This window comes from Lontra canadensis, unplaced genomic scaffold (genome assembly GCF_010015895.1).
Source record: "Lontra canadensis isolate GAN:19392208 unplaced genomic scaffold, GSC_riverotter_1.0 scaffold21, whole genome shotgun sequence".
In the NCBI taxonomy this organism is placed as follows: domain Eukaryota; kingdom Metazoa; phylum Chordata; class Mammalia; order Carnivora; family Mustelidae; genus Lontra; species Lontra canadensis.
The window spans coordinates 13,034,380-13,061,387 of NW_022631015.1; the positions used below are offsets into that span (position 1 = coordinate 13,034,380).

A 27,008-nucleotide genomic window follows, 5' to 3' on the forward strand; every position below is an offset into this window, starting at 1 on the left:
ATTTGGGGAAGTGAGGCAATAGTTCTGTTCTTGACTTAAGCATTTGTCTCTAAGCATTTGTAAAAACTCACAGAACTATATATCCCCTTCCCAAAAAGGAGATTTTTACTGCAGGTGTATCAGTAAGAAATTTTTAAGTGCCCCTCCCCTGGGGCCCCAAGATACTAGGGAAGAGAGAGGGGAAATGAAGAGGTTGCTTGCTAATTTCATTACTGATCACAAAAGAGATCACCTTAAAAGGAGGGGGTTGTGTTAGTACAAAAGTAACTTTCTAAAGGTAAAACTACACTACCCTTTCCCCCAAAAGAGAGCAATGAAGATAGACCACATTATTAAAAAAAAAAAAAAAAAATCAAAAGTAACAAAAATATTTCAAGTTTCCTTTCACTCCTATCTCTAGCTAACCACTTCCCCTATCTAGAAGCAACTACTGTCATCATTTATTTGTGCTATCTGTTCAGAGTTTTCCAAAGCATATTTGGCTATACAGTTGACCTTGAGTAACATGGGTTTGAACTGCATGGGTCCACTTAGACATGGATTTTTTATAACACAGTACTGTAAAAGTATTTTCTCTTCCTTATGAATTTCTTAACATTTCCCTTTCTCTAGCTTACTTTATTGTATGAATGCAACATATAATACAGATATAAAATACGTGTTACTCAACTGTTTATGTTATCAGTAACAAATCTGGTCAACAGTATTCTATTAGTAGTTAAGTTTCTGGGGAATCAAAAGTTATACACAGAGAAGCAAGGGTAGCAATACTAACAGACAAAATAGACTTTAAAACAAAGACTGTAACAAGAAACAAAGACGTACTACTACATAATTAAAAAAAGATATCGACTCAGTAAGAGGATATAACAAATGTACATATCTATGCATTTGGCACTGGAACACCTAAATACACAGCAAATGTTAGCAGATATAAAGGGAAAGATGGACAGTAAAACAACAGTAGGGGACTTTAACACCCCACTTTCACCAATAGATAGATCATCCAGACAGAAAATCAGTGTGAATGACACAATGACCAGATGGGCTTAGAGATATACAAAATATTCCAGCCAAAAACACCAGAATATACATTCTTCTCAAGTGCACATGGGATATTCTCCAGGAAGGATCACATGGTAGGCCAAGAAAGAGTCTCAATAAATTTAAGAATACTGAAACCATATCATGCAACTTTTCTGACGTCAGCAGTATGAAACCAGCAATCAAATCGCAAGAAAACACTGGAAGGGGTACCTGTGGCTCAGATGGTTGAGTCTCTGCCCTCGGCTCAGGTCATGACCTCCAGGTCTTGGGATCAAGTCTGCTTCTCCCTCTGACTCTGCCTCTCCCCCTTTTATACTCTAACTCTCGCTCTCTCTCAAATGAGTAAGTAAAATCTTAAAAAAAAAAAAATGGAAAATATACAAACACGTGGATGCTTAAACAACATGCTACTAAACAACCAATGGGTCAATGAAGAAATCAAAGAAGAAACCAAATACAAGGAGACACATGAAATGAAAATGGAAACACAAAAGACCAAACATCTCTGGGACACAACAAAAGCAATTCGAAGTGGGAAATTTATGGTGATATTGGCTTACCTTAAGAAACCAAAAAGACTCTCAAATAAACCTAATCTTACACCCAAAGGAACTAGAAAAAGAACAAAGCCCAAAATTAGTAAAAGTAAATAAGAAAGATCAGAAGAGCAGAAATAAATGAAAAAGAGACCAAAAAAAAAGAAAGAAAAGATTAAAGAAAGCAAGAAGTGGTTCTCTGAAAAGAAAAACTGATAAACCTCTAGGCAGCTTCATCAAAAAAAAGAGGGAAGAATCAAATAATCAGAAACGAAAGGGAAGTAACAACACCGCAGAAATATAAAGGATTATAAAAGACTACTGCAGGGTGGCGGGGGCTTAGTTGGTTATGCATCTGACTGCTGATTTCAGTTCAAGGTCTCAGAGTCCTGGGATAGAGCCCTGCACTGGGATCAACACCTGGCACTGAGTCTACTTAAGATTCTCTCTCTTCCTTGCCCTCTGCCCTTCCCCACACACTTGTGCATGCACTCTTTCTAAATAAATAAATTCTTTTAAAAAAAACATACTGCAGGGGCGCCTGGGTGACTCAGTAGGTTAAGCCTCTGCCTTTGGCTCAGGTCATGATCTCAGGGTCCTGGGATCATGCCCCACATTGGGCTCTCTGCTCAGCAGGGAGCCTGCTTCCCGAACCTCTTTCTCTGTCTGCCTCTCTGCCTACTTGTGATCTCTGTCAAATAAATAAATAAAATCTTTGGGGCACCTGGGTGGCTCAGTGGGTTAAAAAACATACTGCAAAAAAGAATATAGCAACAAGCTGGAAAACCTAGGAAAAAATGGGTAAATTCCTAGAAACATACAATCTTCCAAAAACTGAATCAGGAAGAAACAGAAACTCTGAACAGACTGATTACTGGTAACAAAATTGAATCAGTAATCAAAAAACCTTCAACAAACAAAAGTCCAAGACCAGATGGATTTATAGGTAAATTCTACAAAACATTTAAAGAAGAGTTAATGCCTACTTTCCTCAAACTATTCCAAAAAATAGAAGAGGAAGGAAAGCTTCCAAACATTCTACAAGGCCAATATCCTGATACCCAAACCAGACAAAGACACTACCAAAAAAGAGAACTACAGGGCGCCTGGGTGGCTCAGTGGGTTAAAGCCTCTGCCTTCAGCTCAGGTCATGGTCCCAGGGTCCTGGGATCGAGGCCCACATCGGGCTCTCTGCTCCGCAGGGAGCCTGCTTCCTCCTCTCTCTCTGACTGCCTCTCTGCCTACTTGAGATCTCTCTCTCTCTGTCAAATAAATAAATAATTTAAAAAATCTTTAAAAAAAAAAAAGAACTACAGGCCAATATCCCTGATGAACGTAGATGCAAATTTCCTCAACAAAATAGTAGCAAATCACATTCAACAATACATTAAAGGATCATTCACCATGATCAAGTGGGATTTATTTTAGGGATGCAACAAAAATGTCTCAATGTACACAAATCAATCAGTATGACAGACCGTATTAACAAGAGAAAGGATACAGATTATATGATCATCTCAACAGAAGCACAAAAAGCACCTGACCTAATTCAACATCCGTTTATGATAAAAACTCTCAACGAAGTGGGTTTAGGGGGAACATACCTCAACACATAAAGACCATATATGAAAAGCCTACAAGTGGGGTGCCCGGGTGGCTAAGTCGGTTGAGCATCTGTCTGTCTTCAGCTCAGGTAATGATCTCCCAGTCCTGGGATCAAGCCCCATACTGGTGGCTTCTCCCTCTGCCCCTCCTCCTTGCTTATGGTCTCTCTCTCACTCTATCTCAAATAAGTAAATAAAATATTAAACAACAATAACAACCCCCCCCAAAAAAACCCTCACAACTAACATCATAATCAATGGTGAAAACTGAGATCTTTTCCTCTAAGATCAGCATAAGACAAGAATAGCCACTCCAGCCACTTTCATTCAACAGTCTCAGAAGTCCTAGTCAAAGCAATCAGACAAGAAAAAAATAAGAGGCATTCAAACTGGTAAGAAAGAAGTTATACTGTCACTATCTGCAGATAGCGTAATACTATACATAGAAAACCCTAAAAATTCCACCAAGAACTAATAGAATAAATAAATTCAGTAAAGTTGAAGGATACAAAATTAACATGCAGAAATTGCTTGTGTTTCTATAACTAATAACAAAGTAACAAAGAAAAATAAGAACAACTCCAATTATAACTGCATCAAAAAATAAAATATCTAGGAATAAACTTAACCAAGTCAAAGACCTGTACTCTTGAAAAACTATAAAACACTGATGAAAGAAACAGAAGATGACAGAAATGGAAAACTATCTCATGCTCATGGACTGGAAAAATTAATACTGTTAAAATGTCCATACAACCCAAAGCAATCTACAGATTCAATGCAATCCCTATCAAAACACCAACAGCATTGTTCACAGAAGGAGAACAGTACTCAAATGTGTATGGAACCACAAAAGACCCTGAATGTTCTCAAAGCAATCTTGAGAAAGAAGAACAAAGCTGGAAGTATCATAATCCCAGATGACAAAATACAGTATGAAAGAGTAATCGAAACAGTATGTGGCACAAAAATAAACATGCAGATCAGTGAAACGCAATATAAGGTTCAGAAATAAACCTACACTTCTATGGACAATTAAATCTAAGACAAAGGAGGCAAGAATGTACAATGGGAAAAGACGGTCTCTTCAATAAATGGTGCTGGGAAACTGGACAGCTACACGCAAAAGAATGAAAGTGGACCACTCTCTAATATCATATACAAAAATAAACTCAAAATGGATTAAAGACCTAAATGCAAAACCAGAAACCACAAAACTCCTGAAAGAAAACATATGCAGGAATCCCTGACAGTGGCCTTAGAAACATTTTTCTAGACAGGTCTCCTGAGACAAGGGAAACAAAAGCAAATTTACTGGGACTATAGTAAAATAAATAAATAAATAAAGCCTTCGCATAGTAAAAAATATAAATAAATAAAAAACCATCAACAAAAGGGCAACCTACTGAGTGTTAGAAATTATCTGCAAATGATGTATCTGATAAATGGTTAATATTCAAAGTAAATATATAAGGAACACAGGGGGGCAAAATAATAATCCAATTCAAACTGAGCAGAAGCCCTGAACAGACATTTTTCCAAAGAGGACATACAGATGGCCAAGAGAAACATGAAAAGATGCTCAACATCACTAATCCTCAGGGAAATGCAAAGCAAAACCACAAAGAGATTATCACCTTATACCTGTCTAATGGCTGAAATGAAAAAGATAAGAAATAACAGGTACTGGCAAGGATGCAGAGGAAAAGGAACCTTCGTGCACTGCTGGTGGGAATGCAAACTTGTGCAGTCACTGTGGAAAACAGTATGGAGGTTCCTCAGAGGGCAGAGGGGTAGAGGGACGGGCAAGATGAAGGGGAGTGGGAGGCACAGGCTTCCAGTTATGGACTGAAGTCATCACAGGGATGAAAGACACAAAATGGGGAATACAGGCAATAATGCTGCAGCAGTGTCGTATGGTGACAGATGGGAGCCAAACTGACGGTGAGCACGGCTCAAGCTACAGAGTCACACACCGTGTGTCAACTATATATCAGAAAAAAGATCAGCCAACTCCAAACTTACAAACATAACAGCACATTCCAGGCAATAAATAACTTTCCATCAGGCAAAAAATAAAACAAAAAGCCCCAAATTATACCTAGATTTTCAGCTGCACAGAGGATTTTAGCACCCTAGTATCCCATACAATTCAAGGGTCAAATGTATATTCAAAAGAAATGTTGGAAAGAAAACCAAGAACTAATAAAAAAAAATTAATTACCTGCAGGAATGGGGAAGACAACCAGGAGAAAATGAAACTTCTGTGAAATACCTTCTGGTATGGCTTTAATTTTGGACCAATGCAATGTTTAAATGTTTTACGTAATTACAGAAAACAGAAAGAAAAAAGAGAGAAGAGAAAAAAAAAGAAACCCCTAAGAGCCTAAGAAATTTAAATAAATGAAACTAGTATGTCAAGTTAGTTGTAGAAACACAAAAGAATTACTTCAAGGGACTTTAAAGCTCAGTTTTTGAGTATCTATTTCCAATAGGATATATTCTAAAGACAAAAAAAAAAAACCTATAAAGAAATCAAAAAGTAATCAACATTCTTTTTAGCAACAATATCAGTATTTTAACTTAGATATAGTTATGTTCCACTACAAAACAAATGAAAAATTATGTCAATAACATCAGGAACAATGATCTTCAGATTAAAAAAAAAAAAAGATACAAGGGTAAAACTAGAGAATTCAAGTAAAACTGGTGTGAAAATTCTGCAAATTCCCTTGAAATGCATTTAAAAAGAAGATGGGTTGATAGACCTGTTTGTAATAAAGCCAATACAGCAAAATTCTGACTCTAAAATCTAAATATTGGGGCATATGGGTGTTGACCGTGTTAACTCTTCTGTATGTCTGAGATGCTGGGAAGGAAAACTGCTTGGAATCTGCATGGTCGGGGCACGTGGCAGGGTGGGGGGGCTCGGCTGGCTGGGCAGCCAACTGCGGCCTTAGGCTCAGGTCATGAGCTCAGTGTCCTGGGATCCGGCTCTGCGTGAGGCTCCACGCTCAGCCAGGAGTCGGCCTGAGGGTTCTCTCTCTCTCTCCCTCTGCCCCTCCCCCTACTCTCTTGCTCAAATAAAGAAAAAAAAAATTTTTTTAAAGAGTTTATTTACTTATTTGATAGAGATCACAAGTAGGTGGGGGGGGGATGGGGGAGACAGGTTTCCCGCCAAGCAGAGAGCCTGATGTGGGGCTCGATTCCAGGACCCTGGGATCATGACCTGAGCCGAAGGCAGAGGTTTTAACCCACTGAGCCACCCAGGCACCCCCAAATAAATAAATCTTGAAAAAGAGAAAAAAGTAAAAGGAATCTGTACCATCTAAATCATAACAAGAGAAACACTAACAAGAAGCTCAACTTTTTAGCAGCCTGTGCTTCTAACCAAGAACAATTACTTCTCTATAATCATTGTAAACATTTCAACCACTCCTCCTGAAAAACCTATCCAAATTGTCAGATGACTGACAAAGAGTCAAAAGGTCTAGGACCTAAAGACCATCTCTCCTTATTCTGAAATGCTCTATTTGGCCTAAATGATTCCAGCAGTGAGCAAACAGCAAGCAGTCCGTGTATCTGAGATAAACACAGACTGGTTACAAACTGGTTTTCTGGTTCTGAAAAAGTAAAACGAAGGACTTCAAGAAACATACTCATTATGACAAAGCTATACAGTCTTACAGTTGTATTGAAAGATTATGGGTATTTTCATGACATTATTAAAGAGATTTTCTCTCTGAATTTTGCATCAAATTCATCCTAAGGTAAAGTATAGGTAGTGGCACATGTGAGAATATTTTATTATTCAAATACATCTTAAGACTATTTTTTTTCCTTAAAGTAATGTTAAAATCTGTTTGACTAGAGAAAAGAACGTCCTGGAGAACATACCACAAACCATCATGGGTGGTAGGACTGCAGATCCTTTTTAAAATAGTTGTGCTTTTTTCTGCTTTACAGGACTTGTCTGACTCCTCCTTTGGCATTAAGAATGCATTACTTCCTAACTACAAAAAAGGTTCTTAAAATCCATGCGCATTTGCTGGGTACAAGATAACTGATGGAAGTAGGGGGCGGGGTAAGGATGATTTGAGATTAACCGCACTGACGGTAACCAACACAAGGGTAATTTGAGAAACACAACGGTGATAAAGTTCTAGGTCCCTTTTCCCATACCCGCTGGGTACTCAGTTAAATAACACTTCGCTCAGCATCACAAACAGTTCCCATTATCTCTGGTTCCCGTTTCAAAAGGCAGGTAAAAGAAGTATTCAAATCACTGCATCAATACCAAATCCCTAACACGCACTCTGTACGAGGTGCAGGGCTGGGGGCGAGACAGAAGAAAAGACGTTATCCCTACCTACCTCCGCTCAGTCAACAGATTCCTCTGGCACCGGCTTCTGCCCGGCGTTGCCCTGTACACTGAGAATACACTTGAAACAGAACCAACCAAAGATCCTTTCTGCTTCTCCGCACATAAGTTGTCTTTTGGTACTACACCCAAACTTCTTAAAGTGTAGGTCTTAACTGAGAGTGATTGAAGTCTGCTTCTTGGCACTCCTTGTGGGCAAGGACCCACATTTAGTTCACTTGATGCAGTTACTGAGTTTCTACTAAGTGGCAGGTCCTCTACTGAGAAGCATGGATAAGAAACAGGTGGATAAAATAATTTCATACTTATACTCAGCTGCTGACAATACCTGACACATCATACGTGTTCAATATATATTTGCTAAGTTAATAAACACATCGCTTACTTGTTGCCTTTGTTCATTTCTTCCATTCCTCTGTTCACTGTGTTTCCATCTGCTGCTTACCTCCCGTTGAAACCAGAAGGAAAGACCTTTTATAGCCTTTTAAAACTGAACGGGAAGAGAGGCCTTTATTTCTCTTCCACTCCCCCACCAAATAATCCAGAAAGTCAGCAAGCATAGAAGGAACACTCTGAGGAGTGTACTTTATTGTCAGCAGAAGAATTTAGGAGTGAACACAGAGACTGGATTTCTTGCTGGTCCCTCCTGAACCCCTAGCAGAGCGGCATCAACATTTTGCTTGAAAAGCTAAAAGTGGCATACTCATAATAAATTATAACTCTAAAAATATTCAAATAAAAAATTTATCGCCTCTCACATTTAAAATTAACTGTATCTTCACTGCCTGTATTAGTATGTATAATTCAAAACTTGAACAAAATTCCTGCACTGTAAGTAGATCCATCAGACAAAGACTGCTTTTAGAAATTCATCTTCATGGTCAACAATCATTAACAAAGAATACACAAATATATAGCCTTTAAATATGTCTCCTAAAAAAAAGTTATGCAGACAAGGTGATAGATGATTTAACCTTTTGTTATGGAATGCATTAGAAATTTATTTTTAAATTCATTATAAAACCTGGGCTCCTGTGTCCCAATAAATAAGCTTATTTTCCTGAACACATACAAATGTATTTCGTTTAAATGAAAATCCAAGGCAAAACCCAAAATACATTATTTCTTTCACTCACTAAAAGAAACTTCCTTCAAGCCTTATTTCTTAGGCAATAAGGTACCAAGTAACAACTATCATAGTCATAGTCCTAATTTTCCAACGCAGACCTAGAAATAACACACATCACAGATAAATTAAGAGGTATCAACTCCTACTATGTCACGAAGAAATTTGCTGCACTGACCGATTTATCTTAAATGAAGTTCTTGGACCTAAATATTTACTTGCCTGCTCAAATCCTGGATAAACACACTGTTTTTTGTTGTTCCTCTTGTTGTTTTTTAAAGATTTTATTTATTTGACAGAGAAAGACCCAGTGAAAGAGGGAACACAAGCAGGGGGAGTGGGAAGGGAGCAGCAGGTTCCTTCCCAAGGTCCTGGGATCATGACCTAAGCCGAAGTCCGATGCTTTAACGACTGAGCCACCCAAGTGCCCCAAACACACTGTTTAAAAGAAAATTAAATCTTAAGTCTAATTAAACTCTCAGATGAGCATTTATCACTGCAACTGAAAAGTGACTAACAGCTCCTCTTTCTGGTCCATTCTTTACAAAGAAGTTGGGATTTTAGGAAGGAAGTTTTAGTTCTCTTGATACAGTTAAATACATCTCCAAAAAGGTGTCACTCGCCCAAAATCAGCAATATGACTTGCTTTTCTTCCATAAATGATCGTGCTCCCCTTTCAAAAGCATATGGGGTTAGACCGAGAACTTAGTCAAAGCGTGTACGAGAAGGATAAATAAGATCTGCCCAAAGATACAACAGTTTTCTCCAAGAATACATAGGAGGGAAGTACAGTTTCTCATTCATTTATTCACTCGTAGGAACGCTAGCTATCAAGTCAGTACTGCAGTGACAGAAACATAAAATAGTTGCTTACACTTGCGCCTGCAGTTTAGACCACCAGGAGGCAAACAACTGAAACACACAGATATTATAATTACTGTCTGGCCAACATGTGAAGGAGGCATATGAAAGGCATAATCCTATTTGGGGGAGGACGAGTGCCACCGAAAAGGTATCTTTAAACTAAACTACAGCTAATTCGTTAAGGGGGCAAATGGCAAAGGGACAGGGGAAGGTGAATGTAAGAAGGAAGGAAAGCGCCCGCAGAGAGAACTAGAAACCTGAGCCCGCCTGTACAGAGAAGTAAAACAGGAGCTGATGGTGATGCACTCCCCCCCCCACACACACAGCCGATTCTGACTAGAAACAGATCCTTGGGCGTATGCTCTAACCCAAGAAGCTTGTTCCCCCTTTGTTTGGGGTCATCTGATGTCGATTCAACTCCGTTTAGCATCCTACTTTCTATTTTCTGGGGCTTATTTCTTCAAGTCTAAGTGGGCATCCAAGTGGAAATGGAGATTAACTGGATGCCCCAGTTAAAGGTTCCACTGCTCATGAAGGAGATGAAGTATAAGGACCTTGAATTTAACCTGAGTAAGTGACAAAATGAGAAATGCCCTACAAAATATTCCATTCAGTTCAGCTGTCAATTCAGTATTTTTAATATCTGTAGGTCACTTCTTTTTTTTTTTTAAAGATTTAATTTATTTATTTGACAGAGAGAGATCACAAGCAGGCAGAGAGAGAGGAGGAAGCAGGCTCCCTGCCGAGCAGAGAGCCTGCTTCCCCATCCCGCTCTGTGCACCAACCACCCCCCCCAGCTGATGCCCTCTCTCAAATAAATAAATAAAATCTTTAAAAATAATTCAAAATAAAGGTATTACTGTGTTTGTTAAAAAAGGGGGAGCAGATAAAAATTAGATTCTTTAACATCATTCATCATTAAAGAAATGTAAATTAAAACCACAGTAAGAAACCACTAAGATACCTATAATGAGAGGTAAAATTTTTTTAAAAAGCCTGACAACACCAAGCGCTACAGAGGATGCAAAGCAACAGGAACTTTCACACGAGGCTTGTGGGAATGCAAACTAGTATAGTCGCTCTGCAAAACAAGTTGGCAGTTTCTTGTGAAGTTAAAAATGCACTTAACACACGATCCAGCAATCCCACTCCTAGATATTTATCCAACTGAAATGAAAACTCAAGTTTACACAAAAACCTGTACATAAATGTTTATAGTAGCTATATTCCTAATTGCCAAAAACTGGAAACCACCCAGATGTCCGTCAACTGAAGAGTGGGTAAGCACACTGTGGTTGGCTCAGCCAATACAATCAGCGATAAGAAGAACGATCTACCGATATATGCAACAACAGCGATGAATCTCAGATGTATTACACTAAGATGCCTAAATTAGAAGGCTGCATACTATGACTCCATTTATACGCCATTCTAGAAACAGCAAAACCATAGAGACAGAAGACCAATCAATGGTCATCACTCAGAGATGGGGAAGAATCGTCTACAAAGGGGTAGAGAGGAATTGTGGAGGGTGACAGAACTGTTTGATCACTGATCCTTGAACAACTGGGTGGTGCTGGGACATGGATCACCCACCCCCCACCCTTGCCACCACACAAGGTGAAAATCCTATATAACTTTTGCTGCCCCAAAACTTAACTATCTAATAGCCTGATGGTGACTGGAAGCCCTACCAGTACTGTAAACAGTTAAGGCGTATTTTGTACATTGTAATATATGCTGCATTCTTATAATAAAGCTAGAGAAAAGGAAATGTTATTAAGAAAATCACAAGGAAGAGAAAATATATTTCCAGGGCTGTGCTGTAGTTATAAAAAAAAGTCCGCATATAAAGTAGATCCGTGCAGATCAAACCTGCATCATTCAAAGACCAACTGTATACTGACTGTGGTGCTTACATGAATACGCACATCTGTCAAAACTCACAGATCTGCACACTAAAAATGATACATTTTACTCTATGTAAAAATCAGTTAATTTTAAAAATGGGGAGAAAAAAGATGAATGAGAGATCTTGGCAACAAAGAGATGAGACTGAAAAGTTACAAAGGAGTTAGTCACATCCTCCAAGACCCTGCTAAGAAGTTTCAGACTTTACCCTCAAAGCAACAGGGGTACCAAATGATCTCAAGATAGGGACAGACACAAGTCAGTTGTGTTTGAAAGAAGGATGATAACAGTTGCAGAGTGAAGTAAGAGCTTAACAGGGAGCAACTGGGAGACCAAAGAACCCACCACCTAGATAATTTAGGGGATTAATTAGCAAACCTGAGGCAGAGGCCATAGAGATGGACAAAGTAAGAGATAGGAAGTTGTCAAGTTTCTAGCAACAGTGAAACCACTAAGCAAGTTGGTGCTGAGAAAAAGACTTAAAACAAGCGACACTGCAATACCTGTGGGACAGGCAAATGCAAACATCGGGTTAGACAGATCCGTCTAGAGCTCAAGGGAATAACCCAAGATGGGAGTTTTAGATTCGACGCTCATCAGGTTGTTTGCAGCCATGAAAAGGTAAGGTCAAGATCATGCAAAGACAAACACGTGGAGCAAAAAGGTGAAGAGAACCCTGGGAATAATCAGGAGCAACATCAGCAAGAATGAGGCTGACGGTATAATTTTAAGTATAAGAAGAATTGGCTGAGTGTTCAGGCAGCAGTAGAGTTAAAAATGGTTACAATCGTGTGCCCGTTTCAATCTAGGGTCTCTCAACCACTTTATCCTTGGCTTCTCTGATTTTATCTTTGGCTTGATCACCCTGAGACAACTAAGGCTGTTCAATAAAAAGTCATCAATGAATTCCAAGGCTGCACTTTCTACTTTCCATACTGTTGAGAATGAAAATATTCAGCAAATAAAGTAGGAGGAATCATCTACTAAACATATTTATTTTTTTCAGTTAAACACAGAAGAAGCACTAACAGGTTAAATGATTCACTTCAAATCCAGGTCAGCTTAATAACTCTTAATTCAACTGGACCAACTCACCCAGTAAGTTTATCTTGGGAGCTGGACTAATGACTCTATGGATGCTTTAAAGGACCTCTGACACCACAATGAGGTTACCAGGAAATACCATAGGATAGAGTTAGTGATTCTAGGTAATCAATTCTTAATCAGAAATATGCACCAAAATTCCCAGTGACGCTTACTCAAGAATGCCTCTCTTACCCAAGCTCTGCTTCTGAAAATAGTGATTTAGGAACTTTGAGGGTAAGGCCCACATTACTATCTTTGTAATAGTCCCGTAAGCGATTCTGAGGTACACTCACATACGATACACTGATCCCAAGTTGAAAAGCGATGCTAGAGAAGTTGGTTCCAGAAGCTACATGGAGTTCTCACCTGGAAGTTTTTACACCATATCCTAATCCCTGGGAATCCCCTCAAGTTGAGAGCATACAAACATACTTCCCTGATCTAAATGCAAGAGTCTAAGTGCCACCCCCTGTGAAATACCTATGAATCACCTTTTGGCCTTGGTTAACTAGCTCTAAGAAGATTTAAGTTCTCAGCAGAATTCAGAAAAGGGCAGTGTAAGACAAGGCATGGAAAATGAGTCACTGTCTCTGTTGTTTAATTCCAGTGCTCCAATTTAATGACAAGCGGACCAAAAAACTTGGTTATTTCACCAACTCAAGTATTAGCTTCAACTAGTATTAAAGCAGGACTGTATCCAACCTGCTGCATTGTGACATTCAGATCCTACTTTACCAATTACCAATATCTCCGAGACTCCCATTTTCCAATTACAGCATAAATATTATAAATCAAGACAAAAATAACTATCCAAGAACAGCAAACAATTTATCCCACCAAAATGTACACTTACCCATCTCTTCCCTTACTAACAATTTTTACTTCAAAATAATAAATCCCACAGGCCGCTGGAATTGGGTGCGTGGCGCGAACAGACGCTGCGTCTTTTGGGGTTTTGCCATGACCTGCATAGGAAACAGGAAGGGGAAAAAAATCAAATGAGATATTCAAGGAAAATCTAAAACAATTCAGGAAGAAATACAGTTTTTAGAATGGTATCTAGACATTTCTGCTCCTATCAGTACATATAAAGACTCAATTAAACATGTGTCATTACAATGCAATATGTAAAGTAGCCCAGGGTTAGTCATGGGACTCTTGACACTATTACTAGATTAACACACTTTCAGAATCTGAACACACTGAGCCTACCAAACTAATATTTCAGGGTAGACTATATTTTTAAGAGAAAAAGGATGCATTTGAAGAACATGATGAAAGTATGATCTTAATTTTATTAGATCCAAATATGCTTATAATCTATATTATTTCCAAGCAACATTCTTTTGTCAAATGGCCTGCCTATTTTTTAAAAAAGATTTTATTTATTTATTTGACAGACAGAGATCACAAGTAGGCAGAGAGGCAGGCAGAGAGAGAGGAAGGGAAGCAGGGTCCCTGCTGAGCAGAGAGCCCGATGCGGGGCTTGATCCCAGAACCTTGGGATCATGACCTGAGCCGAAGGCAGAGGCTTTAACCCACTGAGCCACCCAGGCACCCCCAAATGGGCTATTTTTTAAACCAGAAGCATCTATATCATGGGTATATCTTTAAGTGAAATTTTATATAATTAACTGAATTGGCAAAGCAGCTTTCTTACTTTAAGAATTTTCAAGTTTGGATGGCTCAGTCTGGTTAAGCAACTGCCTTCAGCTCAGGTCATGATCGCGGGTCCTGAGACTGAGCCCCTGCATCAGGTTCCCTGCTCAGCAGGTAGTTTGTTCTGTTTATCCCTCTCCCTCAGTCCCACCCCCAGGACCCCACTCATGCTCTCTCTTAAATAATTTTTTTTTAAATCTTTAAAAAAAACAAAAACAAAAAACTTAAGTCTGTTCTTGGACATACTTTTATCAGTTCTACACAAAGGCTGATTCAACAAATTTCTTTGGTCAATTACAGCCTACTAAGAAATAGATCTAATCTCTAGCTGTATATTCTTTCTCTCTTTTTAAAGAAAGGAATGCATCATCATACCGCTGCTGAAATCTTTAGGGAATCTTCAGACAATGGCTTTTAAACTTTTTAAAAATAGCTATTCTTCAATTCTAATCCTGAAGGATTTCCTTCGCTCACAATCACCTCCCCTGTCTCTGACCCAAGACACAAATTAGCCTGAAAGCTAGAATATGAACAAAAATCAAGTGAGCAACAGAAAATACACCCCTAAAACCACAGCAGAAGAAAAAGAGAAGTTGAAGTAGCATGTCAGAAAGCACTCAGAGTAAGACAAGTCTGCACAATCCCCAAAATGACTCCATGACAAAAAATACTCTATTATTCATTGTTCCAGTTAAATATGCTTCGCCCAATACAAACTTAAGTCATTAGTCCTTTAGTCATACTATAACATTACCTTCATGGGCAGAAAAATTCCTTCTCAAATTTATCACGATTGTTTTAAAACTAAATATGTTCTTTTAAATCAAAAATCGTTATCTTAGCTATACAATAAACCATCACACACCAATGAGATACCTTCCTTTCCCATACACTTCATCATATTACATCATTAAACAGTGAAGTTTACATTTGCAATGCAAATAAGCACATTCTGACATGGCCCAAAAGAAAATGAATGAACTCAGCCTCTCCCTTTTATTACCACGAAAACCTGTGTCCCCAGACGTCTTAAGTATATAGGTTATGGGCAAAAGTTCTCAGCCTGGTGACCACTGAGAGGTGATAAAGTTGGTTAGGGAGATAAAAACAAGAGCAGCAATATACAGATACCCCCCAAATTGCTTTTAACATATGGAGGTAACCGATTTACACTGAGCTAAGCAGAAGAAAAAAAAATAGCATAAATCTGCAGAATGACACAGGTCCCTTCTTAAAAACATCTAAACTGTAAATATGTGGGGCTCCTGGGTGGCTCAGGTCAATGATCCCAGAGTCCTGGGATCAAGCCCTGCATCGGGCTCCCTGCTCAGCAAAGAGCCTGCTTCTCCCTCTCCCTCTGCCTGCCACTCCCCCTGCTTGTGCTCTGTCAAATTAAAAAAAAAAAAAAAAAAAAAAAAAAGTTAAATATGTGTTCAAATAATTGAGTTGCCTGGGAAATGGTCAGGCCAACTAAATTCATTTAAAAATGTTAGTTAAAAAAAAGTATAAAGAAAACCCTGAGTCCTAAATCAACTAGCTTTTATTTTGGTTTTGGTTTTTCTGGAAGGGAAGTGACCAAAACTTTTAGGGATAAAGTAGTCCTAAGTTTTTTTTTGTCTGTTTGTTTGTTTTTTTTTAAAGATTTTATTTGACAGACAGAGGTCACAAGGTGGCAGAGAGGCAGGCAGAGAGAGAGGGGGAGGCAAGCAGAGAGAGGGGGGAAGCAGGCTCCCCACGGAGCAGAGAGCCCGATGCGGGGCTCGATCCCAGGACTCTGGGATCATGACCTGAGCCGAAGGCAGAGGCTTAACCCACTGAGCCACCCAGGCGTCCCAATCCTAAGGTATTCTTAACAATGATGATGATGAGGATGATGACAACAGTTACCATATATTTAATGCTATGTGAAAGGCACTACTCCAAGAGTACTATATTTGTTCACCTGTTTAGCACTCAAAACAACTTCAGAAGTAGGTACTATTTATTATTAAGGAAAGGAAATTAAGGGAAGAGAAGAGACTCGCCCAAGGTCATAATGTTGTGTGAGAATTCCAAACCAGGATTTGTGCTGAGATTTAAATGCAAGAAGTCCAATCCAGAGCAAGCTCTGAACCCACAAGAAGGACCCAGTTACAATAAGAATTTCTGGGATCACGTCACTTGTTCTCCTATCTCCTATTCTTGCTACTTCTATGGGAAAAGAGAAAGAAAATTAATATTTGAGGGTAAACTCTCTCTCAAAGAATTAAGTGCTCTTGTATATATTTTTCTCATTCAACATCTGTGAAATGGGTTTTAACCTCATTTTATTTTTTTAAATTAACCTCATTTTAAAGAGAGAAAACTCTTACAGATGTTATATAACTTGCCTGGGAATTAGTAAACCATGCGTTAAATCCATACATGAATTAAACTGCCCTACACTTTCCCCTCATGCAAAAATTACTATCAACAACTACATAATCCTTAATCTTCAAGGTTCTATTATACTCACTATGTTCTACTTAGACAATGGAAAAATTTCATAAAGGCTCAAAGATTTGTTTCATTTTTAAATTAAGTTTAAATGTAAAGACCTAGGAAAAAGCTGAGATGTCAAATTAAAAGCATTCATATTCTTGGGTAAGACTAATAATGTCAGAGTGAAGGGCCTATTTCTAATGATGTTCATCAGCAGGAAGCTTATCACCTTGAATTCTGTGACGACCAGAAAACGACCTCACACTACCAAAGTATAAACTGTTAAAACCACGAAGTCTTCAATGTTAAGTATTTTCTATGTAGTTCAAAAAGAAAATACATTTATTGCTTCAAAGCTTTAGAGCTGGTCTTAGGACCAGCAAGACCCCCTCCTTCATTTCACAACCTGTCGATTCCTGTACAAGGAAGGAAAGGGTTTGAATGAAGCTCACCTCCAACCCCCTCCACTCTCCAATATGCAGTCCCAGCTGCCTTTCTGGAAATATAACTCAGTCTTCCTTATACCTCTATTCCCCCATACAACCAGTCTCGCGTTCAGCCAAGGAAAACCCTGCTGATCTGGTCGTCAGCACTTTCCACCACCTTCCTGAACCTGCCACACTGGCCTGACCATGGTCTTTGCCCCAACTCTTCCCCACACCAAACTGGAAAGTGCTGTACCCTTCCTCCCTACCTGCTTATGCCCTGCTCATCCATTTGCTCTCATCTCACGTTTTCCTTCCTCAATGACTCTTGCTCTAACCTCTCTGACTTGTCCAACCTCCTTTTTATATGCCCTCACAGCAACACGTATCTGTCCCATACAACATTACCACACTTCCCAATTATTTGTGATTATCTTACTGATCTCACATTTCAATTCTTGGACCTCTTTACTCCCACTGACTTCCAACTCTAACTTTAATCATTCCTTCCTGGAGCCACACTCTGGACTCTGACATCACCTGAAACTACTCCACCTCAGAAAGAGTAAATTCTAACGAAATCTGTCCTGCTACAAAAAACATTTCTTGAATACAAATTAGCTCACATGTACTTGATAAATACAGGAATGATGTCAGCATAATAAAGAAGTCATTTAGTTCCTAACACAGCTTTTCCCGGTCCATCAACGAAGTGAAGGGAAAAACCTAGCAACATACAAAAAACCCTAAGTCAAAAACCTGGGGCACCTCCACAAGTGCATTCCTAACGTCCAAAGTTCAGTGCCTTCAGGAACTGCCACACCTGCCACTGTATTAAGCCATCTGGGGAAAATTCAAGCCCAATACTGATCAAAAAGTACTAAGATATCTCCTCTTTGTTTTTATCAGCAGGGACCGTCTCTTGCATATTTACTTTCTACTTTGTGTTGTAACTCAATACTACTTTACTTTGCTGCTCTAATTAGCCACGGGGACTTTTTCATTTGGCTCCTCTGACATACCTGTATTATGGTTTTTCTTTGTTTGCTACTTTCAGGCCCCAGAAGACACTGGAGGCTCATCGTGCCTGCTTCCTGCCCCAGTCCTAGAATCGGCCATTTCTGCAATCATCCATTTCTCTAACATCCGGCTACTAAGCATGCTCCCTGTTACTGGGGTGTCACTGCTTTTGGGCTTTCTCATTGATAAGAGCAAGGAAATATATGTATGTATACTAAACCCCTGTGTGTGTGCGCCTACATTTCTACACATAACCATCCATGTTTGTATTAAACCAGACATGAGGTTCACACTAAGGTCTCCAACTTTATTACCACACCGATCATTCTAACATTCTCTCTCTGCTTTCCTATAAAATTCCACCCCACTGATGAGAAACTTAGCTCCCACCACCCACCATCCATTTAATTGTTTGATTCCAGTATACATGTATAGTAACAGCATCTGAATTGTTAATTCATATTCCCATGGGATACAACTTTATTGGTAAGTTTGGTTTCTCTTACCTTTAGTTTTACAGACTACTGATTTCCAAAGTTACCTGTGTCAGCACTCTTCCCCCTCTTCTCTGATGCTGTTTCACATATTTGTAATACAGACAGTTTTATCACATTCTGCATTTTATCCTGGGATTTGCCCCCCCAAATGATTTTTTTAATTTACATACATTAAAGTTCACTCTATATGGCTGAAAACTTCTGTGGGTTTTAAATATATGGTGTGATGGGGCACCTTGGTGGCTCAGTGGGTTAAGCCTCTGCCTTCAGCTCAGGTCATGATCCCAGGGTTCTGGGATCGAGCCCCACATCGGGCTCTCTGCTCAGTGAAGAATCTGCTTCCCTTCCTCTCTGCCTACTTGTGATCTCTCTCTATGTCAAATAAATAAATAAAATCTTAAATAAATACATGGTGTGATGTATCCACTAGCAGAGCATCATACAAAATACTTTCACTGCCCTAAAAATCCCCTGTGCACTGCCTATCCCTCCCCTCAAGCCCCTGACAACCACTCTTTTTAACTATCTCTATCGTTTTGCCTTTTCCAGAATGTCAGGTAACTGAAATGATACAGTATATAATCTTTTCAGACTGTCTTCTTTCACTTAGCAATACATGCACTGGAGATCCGCAGGTGTCTTTGCAGGGACAGACAGCTCATTTCTTTATATCGCTGAATAATACTCTATTGTATGGATATATCACGGCTCATCCATTCACCTACTCAAGGACACTGAGGCTGCTGCTTGTTTGGGGGTAATTATGAGAGAAGTCGCTATGAACATCCACATGCAGGTTTTCGTGTGGGCCTAAGTTTTCACTTCAGCCAGGTAGGAGCTCAGCTGCTGGTAAAAGTATGTTTAGCTTTGTCAGAAACTGCCGAACCACCTTCCAGAGTGGCCGCATCACCTCGAGCTCCCACCGGCCGTGCGCCAGCAACGGGCCTTGTCACGTTTTCGTCAGGCTTTAGCCATTCTAACACCTGAAGTCTGTACACCTTTATTCTTTGTTTGAAAAGGTGGGTGCGGGCCGAAAAGGGCTAAACCGTGAATCAGATATTTATTTCTGATTAAACAGCTGTCAAGCACTCACATCTCTAAGAAGGAAGCCCAACGCCAGGGGTTAAGGCTCTAAAGGATCAGCAGCCTGGGATGCTGGCCACAAATGCCAGCACAAACCGAACTGGGCTTGTATTTTACTAGGACTGTTATTTTTGTGGGGCTCTGGTCCCAAAGTTCCACAGGTTTTAAATGGTCTGTCCCTGCCTGATTTTTGCCATAAGACCTGTTACTTTTGGCGCCCAATTCTGTGGAACATGTAGGAGTACATTTTCCCAGGAACACGTTTTTGGCATTGGAGCTGAAATGCCTGTATCTACCTCTAGGACACAACTCCCTATCCTCTCCCCTTTCTAAACACTTCGCTTCCACACTTCCTCTTGAACATCAAGAGAACTCCCATTCCCTGAACCCTTTTTCCCATCTTCCCGTTTTCCTCTTCCAGTAGAGGGTACATGGTGATCACTTAAGAGCTCTCAAATATCCTTGATATTTCTCTCACATGCCTACCCTCCCACCACAGGCAGCCAGCAAAACCACAGCCTTAGATCAGCAGTGGACTCTGCCTTCCCTACTCTTGGCCTGGTCGGCTGCCCTCTCCCAAACAAAACCCAAGTCTTGCAACAGCCACCACTACGAACCACTGTTCTCGCTGGGGTCTCCCAGTGCTGTCAACCGCACGCTGAGAAACCTCTTGTTGGCTACTTCCCCATTCCCCTCCATGGATGGCTACACGTTCTCATCACTCACGCGAAGCTTCAGTCCCGAACTCGGATAAGTGAGCACACGGCCACACCGACTTTATCAGATAACGGGACTCCGCTGCTGTCTACGGCCCTGTGCCACTCCTCACTCTCCTATTACAAAGCGGTCAGTGTCCACACGCATCTTCACCTCTTCCCCTATTTCCAGAGGAGTCACGTGTCCTCCGCTCTTCTTCAGGACTGCCCTGTGCTCCAGAACGGCTCTCCTCCCTCCAAGCCAGCACTGTCGGCCTCCTAAGCTTTTCTTCACCCTTCCCTTCTTCACTTTCCTTCCCCCTCCATCTCTCAATCTGTACCGGCAGTGTCCCCAAAATAGCCACTTTCCACAAAATCCTACATGCCTTGGTGCTATAAACCACAGTCAATAATGCACTGGGCTTCGTAGTGAGCATAATTAACCTTTTTTTTTTTTTTTTTTAACGTTAAGGTAACGAAAGCAAGTACTATTACTATTAATTTTATTTGCCAGAAGCTATGTTAAATTCTGTACACATTCACTGGGACTCTGTGCATCGGACTAACATGACACTCTCATCCAACTTAATGTCACTTCAGTTTCACCCACACCGCTGAGCTAAAACGAGACTTACTTAGAAATGATACAACAGTCTCTAACACAGTACTTTCCAAAGGGGTTTTAATGGATAATTTTGATTCTGTGGATCTTCATTGTCTTTGCTGACACTAGAAAGTAATCACCAGGCACAACCTAATTCCACTATCGACCATTTAAAACAACAACAACAATCCTGCCTTAACCTTCATCCTCCTCAGGTACCACGTGAGCTCTCCCTCCGCCTCTATTTCTCAAGACTAATCTGTATTCGCTATCCTCTCTGCTCGATCTCCACTACTGACTCTGATCTTTGCCCCATCACTAAATTCAGACTGCTCTTCTAAGGTCACAATGCTCTAATTTTCAAATCCAGTGGAAAAATTTCTCTGCTCGGCTCACTAAACCGATCTGTTGCATTTGACACTAAAAGTCGCTTCCTCATTTCTGATACTCTGCTCAACTTCTGTGACACCACACTCTTCCCCTGTCCAGGTACCTCTTAAAGAGTGCTTCTTGGACTCTCCCCAGTCTTTTAATGCTGGCCTCGCTCAGCTCAGGGCTCCAACTGTGGCCCACAGCTCTTCTCACTTTACCTACTCTCTCTCTCTCTCATACCCTCTCCTTGAGTTTCAGCCACCACCTAGAGGTAACTCCCAAATCAGTCGTGACCTAGACCCCTCCCCACACACAGGGCAATTATGGTATGTGCCCACCCTTCCTACAAGAAACGGCCTCACAGGCTACCCCTACCGGAAGAAGCAGGGCCCGGACTCTCCTTGTGCCAGGAGGGCACTCTGTATTTCATAACTACCCTTAACAACCCTAAAGCTGACCCAACACAGGTTAACAGCTGACACCAAGGCCACCAATCCAACACCACAGCATGTAATGAAAAGCTCTGCCCAACTAAGAATGATGGCAATTAGCTTATCCAATCTGTTAAATCCCTCAGGAATCTGGAATAGGAAGGAAAAGGATAAACCAGTCAGGAAGGAAAAGAAAATTAAACAACCAGAAACTACAGCGGAGTCACTTCAGCACTAGAATAAAGTGAAATGTCTTGAACTCCAGCTGCTGCAATACTTGGGGCCACCTAACTCCAGAAGATCTGTTCCTGTTCCTTCTGGAAGGCTTCTCCAGGTTCTTCTGGTTTCCGTGAAGTCAGGTCATATGGCTGAGATTCCCATTCCTACACATCTCCAAATACACTGTAATACTTCCTTGCAATTATTATTTGATTCATGGTTCACTGCAAGAAACTCACAGAGCTAGAAACCCAAGTGTCATCCTTGATTTCTCTCTCCACCATTCCATCAACTCCCATCAGTGTCACTTGAAAACATCACAAATACGTCTGCTCTGCTCCACCCCACCACTGACCGGGTTCAGGTCCTTATTTCCTACAGAGACTTCTCAATGAGTTTGCTAGTTTCAGCCTTGTTCTCCTTAAATCCATCTTCCAATTAGTTGTATAATATGACAAAAATGAAAATATGAACCAGTCACTTCCTATTTAAAATCCTTTGATGATTCCTCCTGTCCTACAGAATAAGATCTAAGCTCGGTAAAATATTCCGAAGGCCTCTCTCAATCTTTTCCCAGCTGCTACTTGTCACACACTCTTAAATTCCAACACTCCAAAACTGCTTATAGATCCAAACATATACAGTAGTTCTCACCTCTTAAGCTTTTAGTTATACATTTTCACATGTAATGCCTAGCCCCCCTCCTCCTCTCCTACATCCTCCTCATCTTGCGGGCCCAATGCTGGCCTCAGCTCTCCCAAAAGCTGGCCCTGACTCACCAACTTCATCACTTCCAGCATCAGCCAGGGGTCGATGCTCCTCCTGTCCTCCACAGGACTGTTCAGAACTCTTCCCTCACTACGCTTGTATGTTTTACCTGCTTTGAACTCTCTGAATTCAAAGACAGTATCTTATCACCTTTGCACGGCCAGAACCTGGCACAAAGTAAACATTCACTAAAAGCTTGTCGAATAAATGCATGGAGAGCAAGGCATGTACACCAACTGTCCAGCAGACTACTTGCCCTACAGCAACAGCTCTGTGAATTATCATCACCACTACTTTTCCACAAATGTGATTATTAAATTTACGTAATTCTTCCAACTACCAACTACTGTTTTTGGAGCTAAATTTCCCATAGTACTGGCAGAGATCGCAGGGAAAAGCTCGGTTTGGTTTTTCAATTCCTTGATTTTAAGGAACCTTAAATAAAACCTATCGTTCCCCATAATTCCTAAAAAACGTTTGCATTGGTAGGCAAGCAAATATTGTCAAGATATTTGTTTAACCTTAAGAAGTGCAAAAAATTCAGTAAGTGATTCAGTAAGTGTCAAAGGCCTGATGACTGGTGATACTGGAAGGGATGGGAGTGGGGAGCACGAGAAATGTCAGCTATCTGGTTAGATACCATTAATAATGCTTCAATTAAAAGTGCAATTCACTAGTTTATGGCTACCTATCATTTCCAACTTTCACTTCTCTTTTGTTTCCTGTAAGCTGCCCTAAATCAGTAGAATCAAGGCATCTGGACTTATCTATTACCGAAAATTAAAACTCAATACAAACTGAAATAGGTAATACTCTATGGTAGGAAAGAGCACTAAATTTAGAGCTGGTGAAAATTAGTTTCCAACCCTGGCTTACTTGTGACCGGGAAAAATCTAACCCTCAGGTGCTCCCACTTTATCACATCTCAAATGAGAATACCACCATCTTGTCCAAATCCACTAACACGTTTGTGTGCATTAAAAAGCTTTGTAAAGTATCCAAATGTGATAACTTCACAAATAAGAAATATGCAATCCGTAACTGAAACATTTAGGACTAATTGAATCCATTGTCATACGCATTAAAATGCTTTAAGTTGGAATAAAGTCCTCATTATAACTAAATCTAAACTCGTCGCATTTGTACTTATTTGAAGTTGACAATTTTAAAAAAGTAAAAAGGGGCTATGCCTGAATATTTCAACAGTTGGTGTGTGACTGCTAAGCAAAAGGTCTTCTTAAAAATTTTAACATATAATATACACACCCTGTTCTTCCTCTGCAATCCAATCAACTTTAACTGTATGTCTGGCATTGTTTAACATTAATCCCTTAGAATCATTTAAGGAACCATATGGCTTCCCAAAACAGCACTTCCAACTTAGAAGAATAACATCTTTAAAAAGCGAGCATGTTCAGAGCAAAACCAAGATATTTCTATTTCAAAGGTAAGAACAATCCTCACCATTATGGAAAATAATTATCAATCTTTTCAAACTCTGTAACATGCAAAAAACATTTTATGAGTAGTTTTAATGTTAAAAATGTCTGAAAATGCCGAGGTAAAAATCAAATTGGCACTATGAAATGTTAAAATTCACTCTTATTTTGTGACTTCAAAGTTTTATTCTCCACTACCTAGGACACTTCCCCTTTGCTCCCTTCCCCTATTACTGGGACAGAGTTGCCCAGTACTTTGGTGTGGTCCACTCAGAAGGCACACAGAACGACAACAGGAAAAAACCAAAAAAAAAAACCCACACACATTAAAATAACAAGACAAGAGGAAGAGGCAGTAAAAGGGGGTTAAAGAACAGTGTTTGTGACAAGGGGGAAGGAAGAGACAAAGGGTAGATAGAAGAAAGGGAGAGAAAAGAAAAAAGATAACAAAATCTGTTCTTCCAGAAGTAATGCTTCATGTTTATAAAGCAGTGAAGTTTCCAGAAAGTGAATCTTAGTATTACACAACAAAAAGTAATAAAGAGGCCAACAGGAAAAATAATGGGAAGCAGCAGTGTCATAAATATTCCAAACTCTAACCAATTCCTCATAAGCATGAACTTTTCTCTGATCCAAATCATAATTTTATGTAAAAGGAGTTAATAAAACTAATCAAGGCATGTTACAGTGCTAAGAAAAAAAACAAAACAAAACAAAACAAAAAACTCATCACAAAACCTAGATCTCACGAAAATTCAGAGCTGGAAATTTCCTTACCATCCAGCTCAACTCTCATGTCTCAGAGGAAGAAACTGAGGCCCCGTCCTATAACATGCCTAAAATCACAGATGACTGCAGGACTCAGCAAAGCTAGGATTCTTTGTTCAAAAAATGTCCATACCTTCTGCCTCTGATTTTATAAGCTTATTATTAACCATCGACCATAAATTTAAGATAAAGTTTCGTCAAGTCTAACAAAAAGCCTTCCGGTAGCCAGATAAGAAGTAAACACTTCATAGCACAGCACTGTTCACACAAATTGGAACACAAAATTAAATAACAGCCTCCACAGAGTCTTAACAAAATGTCCTAACTTAAAAAGGAAACAAAGGTCATTTTAGACCATTTAGATTAAGAAACAAAATATTTAAAACTGAAAGTACTCCTCTGGATCTATGGCTAAAAAGAAGGAATATTCCACAAGGCCTATTTTTGTGCGTGATTCTTTCCAGCCAAATCATTTGGTAGATTTCTGTCGCCATTCGCCTAATTAAATAGCACTTACTTATCAAGGTTCTTCTCATATTTTAGTCTTGCATGCCTTAAGAATTTAACCACAAGAACTGTTTATATCCTCTACATCCCTGTCACTAGGATCTGATTAAGACCCTTCCTTTGTAGCCAATCAAAAGGAGGCTGCTTTGAATGTAAAAGCTCCTGCTTCAGGTTTGGGGCCTAAAAACTGGATTTGGTTCCAGACAGACTGATACATCAGACTGATTTTGTTTTCTCCCAGACAAGTAAACTTGACACATGCTATTATTTTGAGCTACATTTCAAAAATTCTCAAAGCAATTTATAATTTTATATAAAATTCATCTGTTTAAAGCTTTAACAGAGGAGAGGTAGGTGAGGGAGGAGGGGGACAAACACAAGCCTAAGGCTGCTTTTTGTTTTTAACTGCAGGTGTAAAACATAAGCCAATTTTCTTTAAAATGCTCTGTAATATTTTAAGATACCCGTTTCCAATCAGACTTCATGTAACACCAGCACGTAAACACAGGGCATTTCCAATCAGTAGTGGTAGGTTTCTGCTCCCCTAAAAAAACACCTACTTCTGAGGTTCACCTCTTATCCTCCCAGTTGCTCTGAGTAAGAAACACTGATGCCAACTTGGGGCCCTTGTCCTTTTGTCCCCCCAGACAATCTCTGGCCTGATTTTGGACAAAATCCTCCACTGATTACCCTTCCCCCTATATATCTCTGCTCTCCCTTAATTAGAAATCATACCTCAGAATCCTGCCTCTGTTCCCCCTACGTAAGAAGAGAACGCCTGACCCACCGCCACCTGGAGAACAATGTAACCCAACTCCGGGTCCATAGATTCCTCTATCCGAGCCCTAAGATTTATCTTCAGGGGAAATCAGAAAGCGAGTTATGTCCTGTCATCCTGGATTCCCTCAAGGTGTCCTCCTCCTGGCCTAGGATTACCAGCTCCATTACACCTAGGGGCATTCTACTCACCTGCCTTCCCCAAGAACCTGGCCCCTGTCCCCGCGACCCAGGTCCCACCCTCGCAGCAGCGGAACGGGCGGCGAGTCACCTCGGAGGGCACGGGCCCCGGGCGGGAGGGGGTCGGGGGCGGGTCGAGAGTCGGCGGCAGCGGCGGGACACGTCGGGTCAGTGGCCCCACTCCCACCGCACGACACACGCCCAGTACCTTTGTAGTGCACCCGCAGGTTGTTCTGAGAGAGGCCGATGTAGCTGAACTTGTCCTTCGGGCTCCAGGATCGCGGCAGCGGCGTCTCCTGCTCGTCCACCGCAGGGTAGAGGCGCTTCAGCCGCCGCTGCAGCTCCTTCTCCTGCTCGTTCAGGGCCGAGTCCCCGTGCGGGAAGGGGGCCGCGGCGCTGCTGCCCGCCGCCAGGGTTGCGGCCGGGCCGCCTCCGGCCGGGCCGGGGCCCGCGGCGAGGCCCGGGGGCGCTGGGGGCGCGGTGGCGGGGGCGGCCGCCGAGGCCGCCCACGGGGGCTCGGCCCTGAACGAGCAGGAGAAGGAGCTGCAG

At 40.6% G+C, this 27,008-nt stretch overlaps 1 protein-coding gene across 1 annotated transcript in view; it reads right to left on the reverse strand.

The window, feature by feature from the left end:
* The window catches only part of RANBP9 (RAN binding protein 9), an 87,754-nt gene that overhangs the window by 59,138 nt on the left and 1,608 nt on the right, over window positions 1-27,008 (reverse strand). Inside the window, 3 exon segments of the mRNA XM_032861424.1 lie at window positions 13,409-13,520; window positions 26,668-26,976; window positions 26,979-27,008. The exon segment at window positions 26,979-27,008 is cut by the window's right edge and continues 2 nt beyond it. Of these exon segments, the coding sequence (XP_032717315.1) occupies window positions 13,409-13,520; window positions 26,668-26,976; window positions 26,979-27,008 (451 nt within the window).